The 20,337-nt window shown below is 40.9% G+C and overlaps 1 protein-coding gene and 1 pseudogene across 1 annotated transcript in view; one reads left to right on the top strand and one right to left on the bottom strand.

Annotated features, from left to right (window-relative positions):
• adamts2 (ADAM metallopeptidase with thrombospondin type 1 motif 2) overlaps positions 1-20,337 on the bottom strand; it is a 151,444-nt gene that overhangs the window by 3,663 nt on the left and 127,444 nt on the right. The window contains exons 20-21 of the mRNA XM_012959749.3: positions 9,644-9,773; positions 8,521-8,610 (exon numbers count right to left, since the gene is read on the bottom strand). Of these exons, the coding sequence (XP_012815203.2) occupies positions 8,521-8,610; positions 9,644-9,773 (220 nt within the window). The remainder of the gene's footprint in view (positions 1-8,520; positions 8,611-9,643; positions 9,774-20,337) is intronic.
• Positions 12,223-13,804, top strand: LOC108646240 (annotated as a pseudogene).

The raw sequence follows: 20,337 nt of genomic DNA, 5'->3' as shown, positions 1-20,337 counted from the left end.
AGTATCGTGACTTTCCTTGGGCCAGGTTGGAGCTGCAGAGTGCCATTGAGCCCTATGGGAGGCTTCCCTTGGGCCAGGTTGGAGCTGCAGAGTGCCATTGAGCCCTATGGGAGACTTTCCTTGGGCCAGGTTGGAGCTGCAGAGTGCCATTGAGTCCTATGGGAGACTTTCCTTGGGCCAGGTTGGAGCTGCAGAGTGCCATTGAGCCCTATGGGAGACTTTCCTTGGGCCAGGTTGGAGCTGCAGAGTGCCATTGAGCCCTATGGGAGACTTTCCTTGGGCCGGGTTGGAGCTGCAGAGTGCCATTGAGCCCTATGGGAGACTTTCCTTGGGCCAGGTTGGAGCTGCAGAGTGCCATTGAGCCCTATGGGAGACTTTCCTTGGGCCAGGTTGGAGTTGCAGAGTGCCATTGAGCCCTATGGGAGACTTTCCTTGGGCCAGGTTGGAGCTGCAGAGTGCCATTGAGCCCTATGGGAGACTTTCCTTGGGCCGGGTTGGAGCTGCAGAGTGCCATTGAGCCCTATGGGAGACTTTCCTTGGGCCAGGTTGGAGCTGCAGAGTGCCATTGAGCCCTATGGGAGGCTTTCCTTGGGCCGGGTTGGAGCTGCAGAGTGCCATTGAGCCCTATGGGAGACTTTCCTTGGGCCGGGTTGGAGCTGCAGAGTGCCATTGAGCCCTATGGGAGACTTTCCTTGGGCCAGGTTGGAGCTGCAGAGTGCCATTGAGCCCTATGGGAGACTTTCCTTGGGCCGGGTTGGAGCTGCAGAGTGCCATTGAGTCCTATGGGAGACTTTCCTTGGGCCAGGTTGGAGCTGCAGAGTGCCATTGAGCCCTATGGGAGACTTTCCTTGGGCCGGGTTGGAGCTGCAGAGTGCCATTGAGCCCTATGGGAGACTTTCCTTGGGCCGGGTTGGAGCTGCAGAGTGCCATTGAGTCCTATGGGAGGCTTCCAAAATCATGCAAAGTCTGAAAGGTTTGCCCACCGTTTACGAGCGCTCAATACGAAAAAAGTCGCGCCAATATATGAGCAAATCGTAACAGCTACGAAAAAGTCGCAACAATTTACGAAAAATTCGTAACAAAAAAATTGCAAATAATACGAAAAAGTCGCAAAATATTCGTTTCCAATCCGAATTTTTCCCATTCGGATTCATGGATTAGTAAATGTGCCCCTTAGTGTGCCCTTGCCTTAGTGTGTATATAATGTATACTGTACATTATACCAATCAATGACGGAATTGGCAGAATCAAGACTCAATCCACAAGGTCTAAATGGCAAGTACAGTCTAAACTGGCCAAACTGCCCAACCATGTCTGGCCTGGTATGGTCAGCTTTAGACCAACATTGCTTCAATGGTAATTGCCAGTTTTGTTTTCAATTCTGCTACTTATCATAAATAGTGTCATTACCATACTATTACCGCATTTACATACACATTCAATATACATCAGACACCATTTTCATTTTCAACATTTTGTAGTGCACGCAACGACTCAGTAAATATTTTTTTGGCAAATTCGAGAACACATGTAATAAGAACTTTTTTTTAACCAACAACATTTTAGAAACTGAGACTGAATGCTAAGGCAACAGATAACGGTAAATAAATAGCGAAGTATCAGTACTTGGCTGCCCATGTTTGATTGTAGTCATCGTAGGCAGTCAACAAGGCATGTTATTTAAAATTGTAAATCTGATTAAATCTTTCCATCGCATTTCAAATGTCTTTCAAAATATGTTCTCAGTAATTATACTGTGTAATTAGGAGCTTCTTACTGACTGCTGGTTTAAGTCATTCTGGTTTCTTGGGATTTTCACTCATTCGCCACACCTTAAAACCTATAGGGCTTATTTACATCCGTGAGTGCAGTGAGCAAAGTGCAATCTCTATGTCTGTTTCATACAATGCAACCTTTTTTCCCCAGAATTCCAGCAGTGGAGTAACAAGCTGTCACTGGGTCCCCCTGCAAAGAAAATCTTTGGAGGGGCCCTGCTCACATTTGTGCTCTTCCGCCTCTGGCAGGCATGTATGTGAGCTAGTGGGGAGGAGCCTAATTTTTCCCCATTTTTTCTGTAAAAACTGGCCGGGAAGGTTGAACTTTTGTAAAGCAGACCCTGCGGTCCAGGCCCCCCTCTATAGTTACACACCTGAATTCCAGCATCACTGCAGACATAAACAGGCAATTCTCTTGATGCAATTGCACTGTTTACCACAACTGCATAGGATTCGCCAATATGAATGCAACTGCATGTGTGCTTCGTACCATTACCTGGTATCAGTTTTCATTGACATAATTTACAGTGTTTGCCGTCCAAATGACGTGTGCCCTATTATTTCAGCTCATTTGAACTGTAGGGAACTAAGGGTGCTGAGGGAACCCTTGAGCAACCACCTGGGCTGGCAGAGTAACTATAGGGAGGAGAAAGGAGTGCATTTTAATCTTTGCGCTTGTGGATGTAAATAAGCCTTTATGTGTTTCTTACTCCCAGTTAAAACTTAAACCAGCTTTCATCAATAGTAGAAAAATCTGAATGTTAAAAGTCCACTAGTTTGGAATTATGGACTATCATGCCAGAGCAGCAATCTCGCTAACAAGCAGGAGTTGGGGTTAACCCTGTGTTCCCTGTGTAATGCTTGAGGGACATTTTGTCACTTGCATGAAATTGCCTTTTAGGCAGCAGATAAAATTCCCTAAAATACCTTGGCATCAAAAAAAAAAACATAATTGCCATATCCTTGTCAAGTAGAACCATGTCATTACCCAAAAACTCTCCCTACTGCATTTATCCCTAGCAGGGGTATGGTTGTACTGACGCATTTTACAGGAAACTTAACCAGCATCCAAAAATAACCAATGATTCTCCTCATCCCAAGCTTCTGACTATTAGCTACCTAGTTTGCACCAAACAGTAGTCACTCTAAGCTCTGTAATGCAGTTGTCTTCTGTTCCAGTGACTCTCACTCTAGCTGTTTTCAGAAAACACTTTTTTGGATCTCTATCTGCTGACACTAATTGCTGTATTATTTATATAGCAAGGTGAAGAAGAGGATTGATGGCCATTCGGGCAGTGAGTAGGTACAGGGAGAGCTCTCACTGAAGGAGTGGGTAGAGCAAGGTTCTATGTTCTGGGTACCTCTCTGAAGGGTTGAACCAGTCTTGTGACAGCACTACTGTTTTTGTAAAACAAAACAGAGAGCTTGTGTAAAGTCAAATTGTACTTCCATTTGCTCCCCATATATAGTGTAGTCAGTAGAAAAGAAGAGTCAGCTAAATGGTCTTGGAGGGCCACAGAGTTCCTCCCAGTAAAAGCAGCATTGGCCAGAAAGCCACAATTTTACTGGGCAAAGAGGTTACAAGTGCCAGTCCAGCTGTATCAGTAGATGAGCACAAAGCCTACCTCACTTTAGGGCCACTGGGCAGAGATGCATGGAGATGGAGGTCAAAGGGCTGCTGAGGAGGTTCTTCACCTGGAGTCATGTAGTGGCTCTATTTTGCCACATTTTGCCTTGAGGGGCACTAGTTTGGGGTCAGTGCAATAGAATGACGAAGGCTGAGGCCGATGGACAGCTTTCAATGTGATACTTCACATTTTCCAAGGATGAGGAGATGGGGCTGTGGGGTCAAGTGAAATACAATGCTAGAAGAAATGGCTGTGGTAAGCCAGCGAGGGATGGAAGGAGAAGTATGAGGCCCAAAAGGCAATGCTGGAGGTAATGAGAAAGGTAGTGGTCCTACCTCATTCTCAGTGGAAAGATAGAGGTCCACGGAGGCTGAGAATTGTGGGTATAAGACTTCAGCTTAGGGAAAGGGAATTTGTTAATACAAATGGTTTCTCATTGCACTGATGATTTGTTTTGATTGTACTCATAAGAACCTGAAGCAGAATCTGATCTTACTTTCAGTATCACATTTTGCCATGTTAAGCAAAAGAGATCAAAATCATATTTAGTCTCAGTAAGTATGCTCCCCACAAGCCCTATTCATTGAAGTGATGCTGAAAAGGGTGGTATACTGACTCTTTAAATGTATGTTTACATGGCTGGTAAAATTACAGAGCTAGATATAATGGCATTGGATGAGTAATATGATTTCATTGGCATTTCTGAAACAGCTGAAAGAGAAACACCCCTAGGCAGTAAATACAGAATACCATGCCTTGGAGAGATGGGGAATTTGAAAAAGAGGAGAGGTACGTCTATAGATTATTGATGATTTAAACCTCAGTATAAGGAAGATGCTGCGGAGTAGAATAAAAGGGTTAAAGTCTCATGGATCAAGCTCTTTGCAGACAGTAAAAGGGGGCAGGAAAGTTGCAAAGTTGTAAGAGTATGCTACAGAAGAAGAAGAGGAACAAGAGGAGGCTCTGTTGCAAATAGAAAAAGTGTCAAGTCTGGGCAAGGGTTAATAATAGGAGATTTAAATTAATCAGCTATTGACAAGACCCACCATAAGGAATTTATTATAAATGAAAAATTAAAGAAAAATGAAAAATAACAATTCATAGTGGGAAAAAGTGGGACACTTATTTTAGGGCCTATAAATACTAAAAAATGTAAATCAGCAACCAAGATGCTTCACTTGCAAAGACTAATCCCCCAAAAATCTATATCAATAGTAAAAAGATGTGGGTTGAAGTGTGGCTCCATTAAAAAATTAGCTATTTGGTTACAGGGGAGGGACACCTATGGCTTAGACAACAAGTTGTCAGTGGCTGACAGATAATATGGTACTTAAATGGGATAAAAGGATATTATTAGGAAACATCCTGTTTTTAAAATGAATCAATTAATCATACTGAAGTTGTGGAATTGTTTTCCTGAAGTGACCGGCAGATAAACTCAGTAGTTTTAACAAAGGGTTGGATGCCTATTTAATAAGTTAGAAAACTAAAAGTTGCTGATAATAGCTTAGTTAGTAGATCCAGGTACTGGTTCGACTGCCCTCAAGAAAGATTTTTTTCCCCTTTGAGGCAAACTAAAAAGACTTTAGATGTGGTTTTTGCCTTCCTCTGGATTATTTAGTCAGGCAGGTATTACAAAATGTTTAAACTTAATGGATGAAGAAGGATTGATCACAATGATTCTGTGTATAATGGAAAGAGTGACTAACTATATTAGATACAACCTACAGCACATTGGGCAAAGTCATGATTATTATAACCATTTAAGCTAGAATTATTGGAGAAAAGGCCCCTGGGGACAAGTGGACTACAGTGAGGAAGGAACAGAAATTGCACCCTTTGCAGGCACAAAAGAGACAGGCTTGGCAGCTCAGTTGTGTTCAGGCAGCTGCTTCCCCAGCTACCCTATGGCACAAAATCTACATGCTGGCTGGCTGAAAAAGGTTCCAAAAATAGAATTTACCAGTATGGTAAGTCTTGGGTGAAGAAGAGTAAAGAAAGGTCTATTGTGCCATCACAGCAAATGGAGTAAGGATTAACAGTAAGTTTGGCAACAAGTAGAACTGGGGCTTCTTCATGGGGTATTCTGTGCTTAGCACAAGAAAGATGAGCACTTGCTGGCCAGTGGAGCAACAGGTTCATGACTATTTCTGTTCTCCTGGACAGGGTGCTGCCTTGGTGCTGCTGTGAAGGCAGTGGCCACAGTGTGTGTAGTCCATAAGAGTAAGCTGACCAAAGGTGGCTTGGTCCTAAATAATATTTTTTAAGTTTGCAGGCGTTCCTGCTAAGGATCTAACTACCCACACAACAGCCCAGGAAATGTGGACTAATGTTATTTATTCTTACAACTGCCCCCACTGGTTTTTATCAGACCAGACACAATTTTAAGTCTCACTTAGAGATGGAACTGGGTGAATTCCAAGGGGTGTGGAAGTCACAGACCATCCCCTCAGGGAAATAGTGTGTGTAAAAGTGTAACTGCCAAATAATTGCTGGACGGAATATTTGCCAGATGTATTCTTATCCTATGCACACAAACCAAGGAATACACCATTTTTCTTGCTGTTTGAGCGCACTTGGTTGATATATAAACCTACTGTAGCCTTATACAGTGGATTGACCTTCTGGCCTGGTTGACCACATACTTGCTTTTTGGACAACTTTTGCTCCCGCCCCTATTCCTGGCTGATTTTCAGTTTTAACGGGACATTTAAATAATTGCAGTTAATGCGCTGATCCATCTTTATTTCATTAACAATTCCCTCCCATTCAGACTTTCTTCTTTGGTTTTCATATTGAACACTGTCAGTAATACAGTAAAAAGCCTAACAGGTAAAAAGGTAAAAGAGCCTATTTATACAGGAACAGCCCTTAGATTCCCTTGCCCTAAAAGATTGTGCCTAGCCCAAACATGGCTCAAAGCACATTGGGTTAGCCACCAGGGAACCTAGGTGTTAAGGTGCTAGGAAGCCTAGTTCTTATGTCCCTTGGTGCTCTCTACCTTCATGTATGAGCTGAGGATGTGTCAGAAGCCACACTCCACCTTCCTACCTCTCCTGCATGTAGTGTCACAGAACACAGGCAGCATTACATACAGACAGTGTTGGACTGGGCCGCCGGGACACCGGGAAAAATCCCGGTGGGCCCCGGCTATAGTGGGCCCCGGCTGCCCAGACCCAACCCTTGTGGGGCTCTCCCTGCCCGACCGCTCCTGCCATGATGCGTTAAATTTACGCGCTCGGGGGAGGACGTCGGGTGGGGGGCCCCGGTGGGCCATTCACCCCCCATTCCGACCCTGCTAACAGAGCAGGAACTTTTCTGGGATCCTCAGGAGGAAGTGGGGAAAACTTGCAAAGTGCAAAGAACAGAGAGCTTTGCAACTTGCCGTGTTTTGTAAATGAGCTTGTTGAGTTTTATGTATGCAAAATGTCTACAAAACATACTTATACTAACTAAACTTTCACATTATTAATTGTAATTGCAGACAGTGCTTTTAAAGGAAACTACTATTAAAACAGCACCATACATTTATTTACCTGGATTAACAGTCCTGTAGCAAAAAATCAGCTAAACTGAAGGCAATGATCTCATAATACTCTTATATACTATGCAGGGCCAGGGCCTGACATGCAGCACTTCCCTGATACTTTGATAAGACCAAGTGCAATTAATATCGCAATAGCAGCAACTTAGTATTAGGTAATTATGTATCAGTTTTAAACGGGAACTGCCATCATGACAACATTAACCTAACAAAGGGCAATGTATGCCTAAAAACATTTGTTTTTATGGTTTTCATTTATGGTTTTACTGCAGCAAATAACACATGCTTTCCAAACTAACAGCAGGAACAAATGGCTGTACCAGGGTAAAGTTATTAGGCTGAGGAGCATGTATCAGTCATTCAAATCCCTGGTCTAAAACCGATTACACAGTGTTTCTTAGCAATCTAAAATACCTACCTGCCACACAGTTGTTTGCACCAGGGAGAATATTTTAGATTGAGAGATCATACTATTAAGCCATTTCAACTCTCAAAACCTACAAACACTCAGTGCAGTATGGGTGGGATTTTAAATAGCCAAAACAGTTCCCCTTTAAAACACTTTGCACAGTATTCTTAGCTCTAATGTAGATAAATGAAAAAAATAGCATATTTTGCATTTATAATCTTATATTCTCATTAAAAAGTAACTTAAATGTAATAGTTCTATAATTAAGAATATATATATATAAAGCAATATAATAGTTTGCATTGTACAGGTATGGGATCTCTTATCCAGAAATTCAATATCCAAGCTCCAATTTACAGGAAGGTCATCTTCCATAGAGTTTATTGTAAGCAAATAATTCTATTTCCTTTTTTCTAATTATAAAGCAGTACCTTTTTCCTAATCCTACCTAAACTCATCCATATTGGCAGCAAAATACTGGATTTATTTAATGTCTAATCGTACAATGATCCAAATTACAGGAAAAAAACACCTTATCTAGGTCCCAAGCATTCCGGATAATACATCCCATAACTGTAATTTAAAATTCACTAATCTAGCACAATGACAGCTTTGAAGGCTGAAAAAGCAGAGCACAAATATATAGATAGATATTTATATATATACACGCACACAATGTATATATATGTATATTAACAGTCAACAGCAGCAAGGTTACGCAACTTTAGATTTGAGTCAGCTTAAAGATTTCTTGAAATATTGTTATCGAGACAAACTACAGAATTTTCAAAAACATACGATAGAAAGTCATTATTGTGACATAATCCCCTTTACTCCCAGTACCTTTTCCTGTGTTAAACAGCACCAAAAGCCAGCGAGGAAGCATTCCATCATCACCAAAATGGCATGCACTTAATAACTGGTTGGCAGATCCTCTGTTACAAACAGCCTTAGATGTTATCCGCTGCCAGTGCTACAATAGCTTGAGAAAGAGAAACATACCAAGCATAGGTGCCCAGAATAAGAGAAGAGGTTCAACCCAAGGTAAAACTCAGGAATTTAGAACTGTCCAATGTAACGAGAGGAAAAGAGCAAAGTGCATAGTCCAGAGCTGGTGTAGCATGCATTTAATGCCAAAGGCAGAATTATAAATTGGTCTTTTACTTGAAGATATCTTGTGAAGGGGATAGTCTGGGTCCAGTTTTGACAGCCATTGTACAATGTAATTCTTCTTATATGGATCAGATGCATTTCCTACAATGAAAGAAACCATTAACATTTGTACTGAATGTTCTGCTACATGCAAAACTCTAAATACAGGGGTTCTAACATTTTACACACTTATTACATGGCCTAATGGGCATGCTCAAACACCACAAGCCATGCTTGTTTTACTCATTGGGAACTGCCTAAAGGAGACACATGGGGGCACATTTACTAATCCACGAATCTGAATGGGAAAAATTTGGATTGAAAACAAACATTTTGCGACTTTTTCGTATTTTTTGTGATTTTTTCGTCGCCGTTACGACTTTTTCGTATATTGTCGCAACTTTTTCGTATTGAGCGCTCGTAAACGGTGGGCAAACCTTTCAGACTTTGCATGATTTTGGAAGCCTCCCATAGGACTTAATGGCACTCTGTAGCTCCAACCCGGCCCAAGGAAAGTCTCCCATAGGACTCAATGGCACTCTGCAGCTCCAACCTGGCCCAAGGAAAGTCACGATACTGAAGCTTGATTGAATCCGAAACTTTCGTACTCGGCGCGATGGCTACGAAAAAGTCGCGACAATTCGCACAAGTCATAACACTACGAAAAAGTTGCGACAATTTCCGAAAAAGTCGTAACGGCTATGAAAAAGTCATGACAATTTACGAAAAAATCGCAAAATACCGATCATTACGAAAAAAACGCATTCGAACGCTTTCCGGACGTTCGTGGATTAGTAAATGTGCCCCTTTACCCTGGGGTGTTTTTGCCATAAGGCAAAGTGAGAATTTTGGAATACTGACTCAAAGCCTGTCCTTTATGGTATCTTACCTGATTCCACAGACTGAAAGGAAACCATGATGATATGACTCTGACTCATAGAGACCTTTTTCCCAACCCCTACGAGTCACTCAACCCCTCCCTCACTTCTTCCCTCTGCTTTTCATAGTGGCTGAATACCACAAAGAAGTTGGACTAATCACAATAAATAAAATTAATTCTATCTACATGATACTTAAGTTTAATTTTAAAGTACACTCCATTAAATTGTCAATGTATTGCAGACAAAGTACATACCAGAACATGGAGACAATCTGCATATCCGTATTGTTTCTGGCTTTTCCTCACTACAGTTGGCGGATTTGTTGATATCTGAACCACAATGAACCTGTCTTTCTTCTGTACCATTGCCACAAGTTACAGAACACTAGAATGGGAAAAAAGCAATTTTCAGGTTATTTAACTACATTTGCTGTAGCTTCTTCACATTCTTCATTTGAGCTTACAATTAATTTGGTGGTTCAGTCTTTGCTATGACTCTTGTGACTTTAATCTTGCTGTTCTCTCAAGTCTGTGGCAGCATTTTCCTGCTCTCAAAAGACTTGGTCCACACCAAACCTCTGGGGCAATTTTGCCTCTGTACAGTAACCCATTGCAACCTCTCAGCACATGGAATTTGGACATGGAATTTAAGATAAACACTATACCACCCCTGACACAGTTTAAAGGAAAGATAAAACAACTTAAAAAATAACTTTTAGTATGTTATAGGCATTTGACTTCTCTTCTGCCTCTTTCTAGATTTCAAATTGGGGGTCACTGACCTGTTGCTCTGTGATGCTACAATTTTTTTTTATTATTGTTACTTTTTATCACTTATCTTTCTGTTTGGTCTATTTCGCTGCCTTTTACTTGTTTAATGGCACTTGACGTTGTTTGCTACTGATAACTCAACTGGAATTACTAAGTAGGGTTGCCACCTTTTCTGGAAAAAATACCGGCCTTCGTATAGTTTCTTCCCTATTAATAACATGGGGATGTATTTATGTCTGTATAACTTAATTTATAAAGCACCACAAGCGTACACAGCGCTGTACAATATTACAATATACAAAATTACACACAAGGAGGACAAGTGTTATAATAAATACAATAAATAAGTATAAATACACGGAGTAAGTGCGATGTGGTATAAGACGCAGTAGGAAGGAGGTCCCTGCCCCGTAGAGCTTACAATCTAAGTGGTAACCCTAATATCAAGATATATTTGCCTGACAAACCGACAGGCCCAATAAATCCCAACTGTCTACTACGACATCTTATAGCAGCCCCTTTGTCATTTACCAGAATCCACAGATTACCAGTCCGGGCCTTCTAAGGGTTATAACACACATACTGAATTCACAAAGAAAGTGAAATGAGAAATAATGTTCAGAAATCCTCACTGGGCATTACTGATTATCAAGTTTCTGAGAGTTGTAGTCCAGAGCAAGACTGTCACACAAGTATAAGGAACTGATACACAGGGTTTAGCCACAAATATTGTGCCTGACAATATCATTTATTAAGTTCAAAGGAGCTGTAGTATCAGTTTAGTCCTGCACAGCAAATAATGTCTATACAGATCTAGCAGTAGAGTAATAAACAATATTGTGATCTAAGAAAAAAAATAATTATAAGGGTTTGAACTTGCAACCTCTATAATTATTATAAAACAACTAATTATAAATATACCCCTGTTTGTACTCAAACCTTGTAAAGCACTGCATACAATTTTGGTACCATCTAAACAAATATTATAATAATCTCAAACCAATATATCCCATAAAAAAACTAACCATATATATCCCATAATAATCTCAAACCAACATCTCACATGATAATCACTAACCATATATATCCCATAATAATCACTAACCATATATATCCCATAATAACCTCAAACCAATATGTCCCATAATAATCTCAAACCAATATATCCCATAAGAATCACCAACCATATATATCCCATAATAATTTCAAACTAATATATCCCATAATAATCACCAACCATATATATTGCATAATAATTAAAAACCAATATATCCCATAATAATCACCAACCAAATATATCCCATAATAATCACCAACCATATATATCCCATAACAATCAACCAAATATATCCCATAATAATCACTAACCATATATATCCCATAATAATCTCAAACCAACATATCTCATAATAATCACTAACCATATATTTCTCAAACCAATATATCCCATAATAATCACCAACCATATATATCCCATAATAATCTCGAACCAATATATCCCCTAATAATCACAAAAAATATATATCTCATAATAATCACCAACCATATATATTCCATAATAATCTCAAACCAATATATCCCATAAGAATCACCAACCATATATATCCCATAATAATCTCAAACCAATATATCCCATAATAATCTCAAACCAATATATCCCATAATAATCTCAAACCAATATATCCCATAATAATAACCAACCATATATATCCCATAATAATCACTAACCATATATATCCCATAATAATCACCAACCATATATATATATATATCCCATAATAATAGCAATAGCAACCGCATTGTGACATCACTGATAAGTAACAACAAGGAAACAAGAGCTAATTAGTATGCAGTCACCATGGCAACACTGATAAGGCACTGATAAGATCACCATAGCAACCCCATTGTGACATCACTGATAAGTAAACAGAAGCTCATTAGTATGCGGTTACCATGGCAACAACAGGCTATAAAAGCCCGACACTGAGCACAGAGCTCAGTTCGAAGTGGGACTTGCTTCGAACAACATCTGCTGACTAGAGCTCAGCAACCTTTCCCTAACAATGAATTTCACACCTTTCATTGCTTTTCTTATCCTATTGGAACAATGTTTTCATTCCTCTGATCGCTCTTCACTGACTCAGAAAGTCATCCTGACACCAGAAGAATTGGAATTATTTAGAAATGTTAAAGATACGGATATTGAAGAGATCTACCCATTGGGTTCAGTTATACTAATGGTATTTACCTTGGCAGTTGCCATTAACTGGACTGTTGGCCGTTATTGGAGACATCCCTATAGAAGGGGGATGGGTTGGGCCCATCTAATATCAGTAATGATATTCACAGCGCTTCTTTATACGCGTCACACATCTATGGAGTTCCACAAAGAAAACCCAGAATATGAAGAAATAGAGAATGATGAAGATGAGGAGAATGACGAGAACTCGCTAGTTTATCTCTTTGCTCTCCTGGTATTAATCTTCGGACTAGCCATTGACTGGTGTTTCAGTAACACCACTAAAAAGCGCATTAGCGTTTCTCACAGCCAGACCAGCCATAAGAGGCATCTAGAAGAGAGGCTCTTGGTTGGTCAAGGCTTACTTGGAGAAGATGAACTGGAACAACATCTTCCACAAAAAAATCTGAGGATCTTTATTGCCACCTGGAATATGAATGGAAAAAAGGATCTTCCAGAGAGACTGGATGATTTCCTGTTTCCATCGGGTGCTGAGTCTGCACAAGACTTGTATGTTATTGGAGTGCAAGAAGGCTGCCCCTACAGGCAAGAATGGGAATACCGTCTGAAGCTGACACTGGGGGATCGTTATGTCTTGCTCCACTCAGCAGCTCACGGTGTCCTGTACCTGTCTCTGTTTATCAGGCGAGATCTTGCGTGGTTCTGCTCTGAGGTTGAATGTTCAACTGTCACTACGAGATTCTTCCCAATGATTAAGACCAAAGGGGCTCTGGCTGCTTCATTTACATTCTTTGGAACCTCATTCCTTTTTATCAATGCCCACTTTGCGGCAGGAGATTCCAAGGTAAAGCAAAGAATACAGAATTATGAGAAAATAATCAAAAACCTGCAGCTCCCAAAAAATGTTCCTGACACAAATCCCATTTACTCTGATCCCGACGATGCAACAAGCCGGTTTGATGAAGTCTTCTGGTTTGGGGACTTCAATTTCCGCTTGAGCAAGAGTCGGAGTGAAGTTGATTCCATCCTAGAGAACCTTCCAGAAAATGACATGAGGTCCCTCCTGCAGTATGATCAGCTGGCAGAAGAGGTGACTAAAGGTTCTATATTCAAAGGATTTAAGGAAGGCGAAATACATTTCCGTCCCACATATAGATTTAATATCGGATCTGATGACTATGACACCAGTAAGAAACAGAGGACGCCTTCCTACACTGATCGAGTGATGTACAAGAGCCGGCATCAGGATGATATCCATGTTCTCAAATATGGCTCTTGCTCACTTATGAGACAATCGGACCACAAGCCTGTTTTTGGGCTATTCAAAGTATGGATAAAACCAGGGTCCAATAACATTCCTTTGAATGTTTGAAAGAGAACTTTATATAATGGGACTAAAAAAAGAACTAACATTAAAGACACCAAATGAGAAAACTGAAAACTAACAGTCTATTGGCATGGGGAGGGTGGGAGGGCCAATGACTAAGTTTTCTTCGCCTTTGAATAAAACACGCAAATAAAGCACTTGCATATTTAGTGAGGTACACAATATGATATAACAACTCGCTATATGAATAAAAAGACCAATAAAGTAAATTAAACTAAGCAGCACCACAAAACCGTGGATCCAAAAGTCCACTTGAATAAAGTAAAAGTCCTCCAAAGGTGCGCTATGTACAGCAACTCACTCCACGTTCCAATGGTGCTCTGCAGTTATGATAAAAAACGCACACTGGTGTAATACGATTTAACCAGCGTATAACCGCACGTAGAATTCTACTTACAGGATAGATTCTTCATATATGCGTCTCATTGCAAGTAAAGCCGCAGCGCACCTCTTCCCTCTCTCCACTCCAATACCTAGGCAGATAGCCGTGGATCGTGAAGGATGTAACAGTGGTTGTGCGCAATACCCCTGCTATTAGAGCTACTCACCAGGCCAATCTCTTACTGTTCGCTGCTCCGCAGGGAGAACAAGCAGAAGCCTTAAAGATAGAAGGTGCCATCACTATGAGCTCCTTGTTGAAAAGGCTGATTGCAAAGGAAGCCAGAAAACCATAAAGGCAGAGGATACTGAAGATCAGAAAACCCTGCACTACACTGACAAGCCTCAAGAAAGAAGAAACCGGTCTGTAGTTGGGAATCTGATCAGCTATTATAATTATCATTATATAACAAATTATTAATGGTTTGTTTGTGAAGCCACACGGTGACTCTACCTAAGCTGATCAGAAAACCCTGCACTACACTGATGAGCCTCAAGAAAGGCGAAACCGGTCTGTAGAGCTTTGTGCAGTGGCAGCATCATAGCCAATGAAGATTGAGCTTTGCGCTGAAGCTTGATGAAAAAAGGAAGCTTTTTCTTTTTTTCTTTCCAGCCGCCAGCTAGAGCCTTACCAAGGCAATTAATGGCAATTAAAGGCAAAATGTTAGGCACCCCCAAGTGACTTAGATCGCTTACCTTGTACCCTGGGCTGGTGCCCCTGTTAGGAGAAAAAAGCACCAGCCCAGGGTACTTGTAGTGAGCGCTTCCTTTTTCTTCTGCTGGCGAAATCCGTGGGCCGGCGCATGCGCAGTAGAGTAAAAAGCCGACTTTCTTGTTTAAGTTTGGCCTTTCACTCTACTGTGCATGCGCGCGCAGCGAATCACAAAGGAGGGAGCGCTCGCTGCTACCCCGGGCTGGTGCTGTTCTCTTCGTACAGGGGCACCAGCCCGGGGTAAAAGGTAAGCGATCTAAGTCACTTGGGGGTGCCTAACATTTTGGCACCCCCAAGTGACTTAGCCTTTCCTTCTCCTTTAAACCCAGTGGGTGAGCTTCTAGCCTATAGGATAAACCCATGTAAATAGGATTTTTTTTAGGAGTTTGGAATTCATTCCCAGAATTCCTTTTGTTTGCTTTTATCTGTATGAGGCAGTCTCCTCAACCTTAATGATTAGTTTGCTATTCAAATATAATTTTCTGTTCCAACCTAAGCAATAAATGATTAAAATCTCCTCCTTTTTTCATGTCATTATTAGAAATTCCCTTAATCACAGTAATTTTTGTACCCTCAAATTTCCCCCCATGTACCTCTGCATAATGTTTATATAAAACAGGAATTGGTTTATTGTTTTGAAGCATGATTTTCTATCTTTTTATGGCCCCTCCATGTTCCCCCACTTTTAGTTTTACCAATATAATAAAAAACACCGTACATAACCTTTCTGAACAAATTTATATCTGACACATTTGTTGCACTTAAACATCCCTACTAAGGGAGACAATATACATGTATTTCTCTTGTGTTATCTTTAATTTATTTTCTTTTAATCTTGATGGAGCTAACATCTCTTTAAAGTTACTAGCATGTCTAAATACTATTCTAGGTTTATCTCCTATAAAGGGCTTTAGATCTTTATTTTGCTTTAATATCTCCCAATTTTTCTTAATCAGCTTTGTAATTGTATAACTATCTGCATCTTTTTACTTTCTTGGTGATCCCCTTTTGCTATCGACAGTTTATCATTGCTTTATCTTTTGCTTTCTCTATATTTTGCTCTGGTCGATGATGGCAACTCCCATATTTTATATAGGAGTTGGCATCCACCTCCTTAAAATATGAAGAAGTGAGGTTAGTTAGTGCATACAAATTGCCCCAGAGATAATTTTAGCTAGAGAAAATGCAACACATTTACTACATTTTTGTGGGGTAAACACACATAAAAATATATTGACCCCCCCCCCCCCCAAACCATATACCTTTCTGGTGAATTCAAAATGGACACTCATGTCTTTTTACCCCAAACAAGTTGCAATGCTTTGCAATGCTTTGTGGTTGTTGTCTTAAATAGCAGCAACCCATGTACCATCCCTGACAATATAGTATACTAAGATACTAAGTAGGGTTGCCACCTTTTCTGGAAAAAATACCGGCCTTCGTATAGTTTCTTCCCTATTAATAACATGGGGATGCATTTATGTCTGTATAACTTAATCTATAAAGCGCCACAAGGGTACGCAGCGCTGTACAATATTACAATATACAAAATGAAACACAGGGAGGACAAGTATTATAATAAATACAATAAATAAGTATAACTACACGGAGTAAGTGCCATGTGGTATAAACCACAGTAGGAAGGAGGTCCCTGCCCCGTAGAGCTTACAATCTAAGTGGTAACCCTAATATCAAGATATAACTGCCTGACCAACCCACGGGCCCAATAAATCCCAACTGTCTACTACGGCATCTTATAGCAGCCCCTATGTCATTTGCCAGAATCCACAGATTGCCAGTCCGGGCCTTCTAAGGGTTATAACACACATACTGAATTCACAAAGAAAGTGAAATGAGAAATAATGTTCAGAAATCCTCACTGGGCATTACTGATTATCAAGTTTCTGAGAGTTGTAGTCCAGAGCAAGACTGTCACACAAGTATAAGGAACTGATACACAGGGTTTAGCCACAAATATTATGCCTGACAATATCATTTATTAAGTTCAAAGGAGCTGTAGTATCAGTTTAGTCCTGCACAGCAAATAATATCTATACAGATCTAGCAGTAGAGTAATAAACAATATTGTGATCTAAGAAAAAAAATAATTATAGGGTTTGAACTTGCAACCTCTATAATTATTATAAAACAACTAATTATAAATATACCCCTGTTTGTACTCAAACCTTGTAAAGCACTGCATACAATTTTGGTACCATCTAAACAAATATTATAATAATCTCAAACCAATATATCCCATAAAAAAACTAACCATATATATCCCATAATAATCACTAACCATATATATCCCATAATAATCTCAAACCAACATCTCACATAATAATCACTAACCATATATATCCCATAATAATCACTAACCACATATATCCCATAATAATCTCAAACCAATATGTCCCATAATAATCTCAAACCAATATATCCCATAATAATCACCAACCATATATATCCCATAATAATCTCAAACCAACATATCTCATAATAATCACTAACCATATATATCTCATAATAATCTCAAACCAATATATCCCATAATAATCACCAACCATATATATTGCATAATAATTAAAAACCAATATATCCCATAATAATCACCAACCATATATATCCCATAATAATCACCAACCAAATATATCCCATAATAATCACCAACCAAATATATCCCATAATAATCACCAACCATATATATCCCATAATAATCTCAAACCAACATATCATAATAATCACTAACCATATATATCTCATAATAATCTCAAACCAATATATCCCATAATAATCACCAACCATATATATCCCATAATAGTGCTGGGCGGTATACCGGTTTAACCGGTATACCGGTTTTTGAAAAAAAAACGATATGATTTTTGAACATACCGCTATACCGGTATGCGCGCCTCCTGCAGTTTTTCTCCAATTACATCCGGGTTGCGCCCGTGCGTACGTGACGTCGGCGCGCATGTGACGTCGGCGCGCACGCGACGTCGCTAGGACGCATCGCTGGAGCTGGAGGAACCACAAGTTGGGTAAGTTGGGCTGGGGCTGGGGGGGTTGTGGCTGGTGCTGGGGGGGTTGTGGCTGGTGCTGGGGTTGTGGCTGGTGCTGGGGTTGTGGCTGGTGCTGGGGTTGGGGGGTTGTGGCTGGTGCTGGGGTTGTGGCTGGTGCTGGGGTTGTGGCTGGTGCTGGGGTTGGGGGGTTGTGGCTGGTGCTGGGGTTGGGGGGGTTGTGGCTGGTGCTGGGGTTGGGGGGGTTGTGGCTGGGGCTGGGGTTGGGGGGGTTGTGGCTGGGGCTGGGGTTGGGGGGGTTGTGGCTGGGGCTGGGGTTGGGGGGGTTGTGGCTGGGGCTGGGGGGGTTGTGGCTGGGGGGGTTGTGACTGGGGTTGGGGGGGCTGGGGGGGTTGGGGAGGCTGGGGTTGTGGCTGGGGGGTTGGGGGGGGTTGTGGCTGGGGGGTTGGGGGGTTGTGGCTGGGGGGTTGGGGGGGGTTGTGGTTGGGGGGGCTGGGGTTGGTGTTGGGGGGGCCACCAATATTTATTATTTATTTTTTATTTATATACCGTCAAATACCGTGATACCGATATAATTTTGAAAAATACAGTGATATAAATTTTTGGTCATACCGCCCAGCTCTATCCCATAATAATCTTAAACCAATATATCCCATAATAATCTCAAAGCAACATATCTCATAATAATCACTAACCATATATATCTCATAATAATCTGAAACCAATATATCCCATAATAATCACCAACCATATATATCCCATAATAATCTTAAACCAATATATCCCATAATAATCTTAAACCAATATATCCCCTAATAATCACAAAAAATATATATCTCATAATAATCACCAACCATATATATTCCATAATAATCTCAAACCAATATATCCCATAATAATCACCAACCATATATATCCCATAATAAGTTCAAACTAATATATCCCATAATAATCACCAACCATATATATCCCATAATAATCTCAAACCAATATATCCCATAATAATCACCAACCATATATATCCCATAATAATCTCAAACCAATATATCCCATAATAATCACCAACCATATATATCCCATAATAATCTCAAACCAATATATCCCATAATAATCTCAAACCAATATATCCCATAATAATCACCAACCATATATATCCCATAATATTCTCAAACCAATATATCCAATAATAATCACTAACCATATATATCCCATAATAATCTCAAACCAATATATCCCATAATAATCACTAACCATATATATCCCATAATAATCTCAAACCAATATATCCCATAATAATCACCAACCATATATATCCCATAATAATCACAAACCATTTATTTCCCATAAAAATCTCAAAGCAATATATCCCATAATAATCACCAACCATATATATAAGGAGGAAGTGCTCGCTGCTACCCCGGGCTGGTGCTGTTCTCTTCGTACAGGGGCACCAGCCCGGGGTAAAAGGTAAGCGATCTAAGTCACTTGGGGGTGCCTAACATTTTGGCACCCCCAAGTGACTTAGCCTTTCCTTCTCCTTTAAACCCAGTGGGTGAGCTTCTAGCCCAGTGCTGTCCAACTGGCGGCCCGCGACCCCCCTCTGTGTGGCCCCCCACCTGTCTGGCTGCTTTGATGGCTTACCCTTGTGTAAGATTTAAATAGTATCAGTACTGAGATTAACTGCCCCCCCTGCATGGTTCTCACCTCAGATTCAGGCTGTAATCAGGCTGTATTGTTTAAATATGTAATTCCCTGTGTTGTTCACACCTTTTAATCTCTGCATTGTTCACCCCCTGCAGTGTTCACACCTCAGGCTCAGGCTGTAATCACCCCCATTGTTCCCCTGTTCACACCTCAGGAGCAGTAGAAACCCACAAATAATCCTTGCATACTACAAAAAGAACATATACTGAGGTGGTACTGCAATTAAAAAGTTTTTTAATATATAGTTATTGTGCAGACTGTAGGAGCAGTGCCAGCATTGTGTCACTGTTGGCTGCCTGTGTGTGCCATACCCACAGGCAGCATAGGGCAAGCAGAGTATGGCACACACAGGCAGGGTAGGGAAGGCAGAGTATGGCACACACACAGGCAGAGTAGGGCAGGCAGAGTATTGCGCACACAAGCCAAGTTTGGCACAAACCAGCCAAGAATGGCACACAGAGTGAAAGTATGGCACACGCAGGCAGGGTAGGGAAGGCAGAGTATGGCACACACAGGCAGAGTAAGGCAAGCAGAGTATGGCACACACAGGCCAAGTTTGGCACAAACCAGCCTAGAATGGCACACACAGTGAAGGTATGGCACACACAGGCAGGGTAGGGAAGGCAGAGTATGGCACACACAGGCAGGGTAGGGAAGGCAGAGTACACACAGGCAGAGTAAGGCAAGCAGAGTATGGCACACACAGGCCAAGTATGGCACAAACCAGCCAAGAATGGCACACACAGTGAAAGTATGGCACGCAGGCAGGGTAGGGCA

The sequence above is a fragment of the Xenopus tropicalis genome, chromosome 3 (genome assembly GCF_000004195.4).
Source record: "Xenopus tropicalis strain Nigerian chromosome 3, UCB_Xtro_10.0, whole genome shotgun sequence".
NCBI classification, from domain to species: domain Eukaryota; kingdom Metazoa; phylum Chordata; class Amphibia; order Anura; family Pipidae; genus Xenopus; species Xenopus tropicalis.
This window is presented reverse-complemented; position numbering and strand designations above follow the sequence as displayed.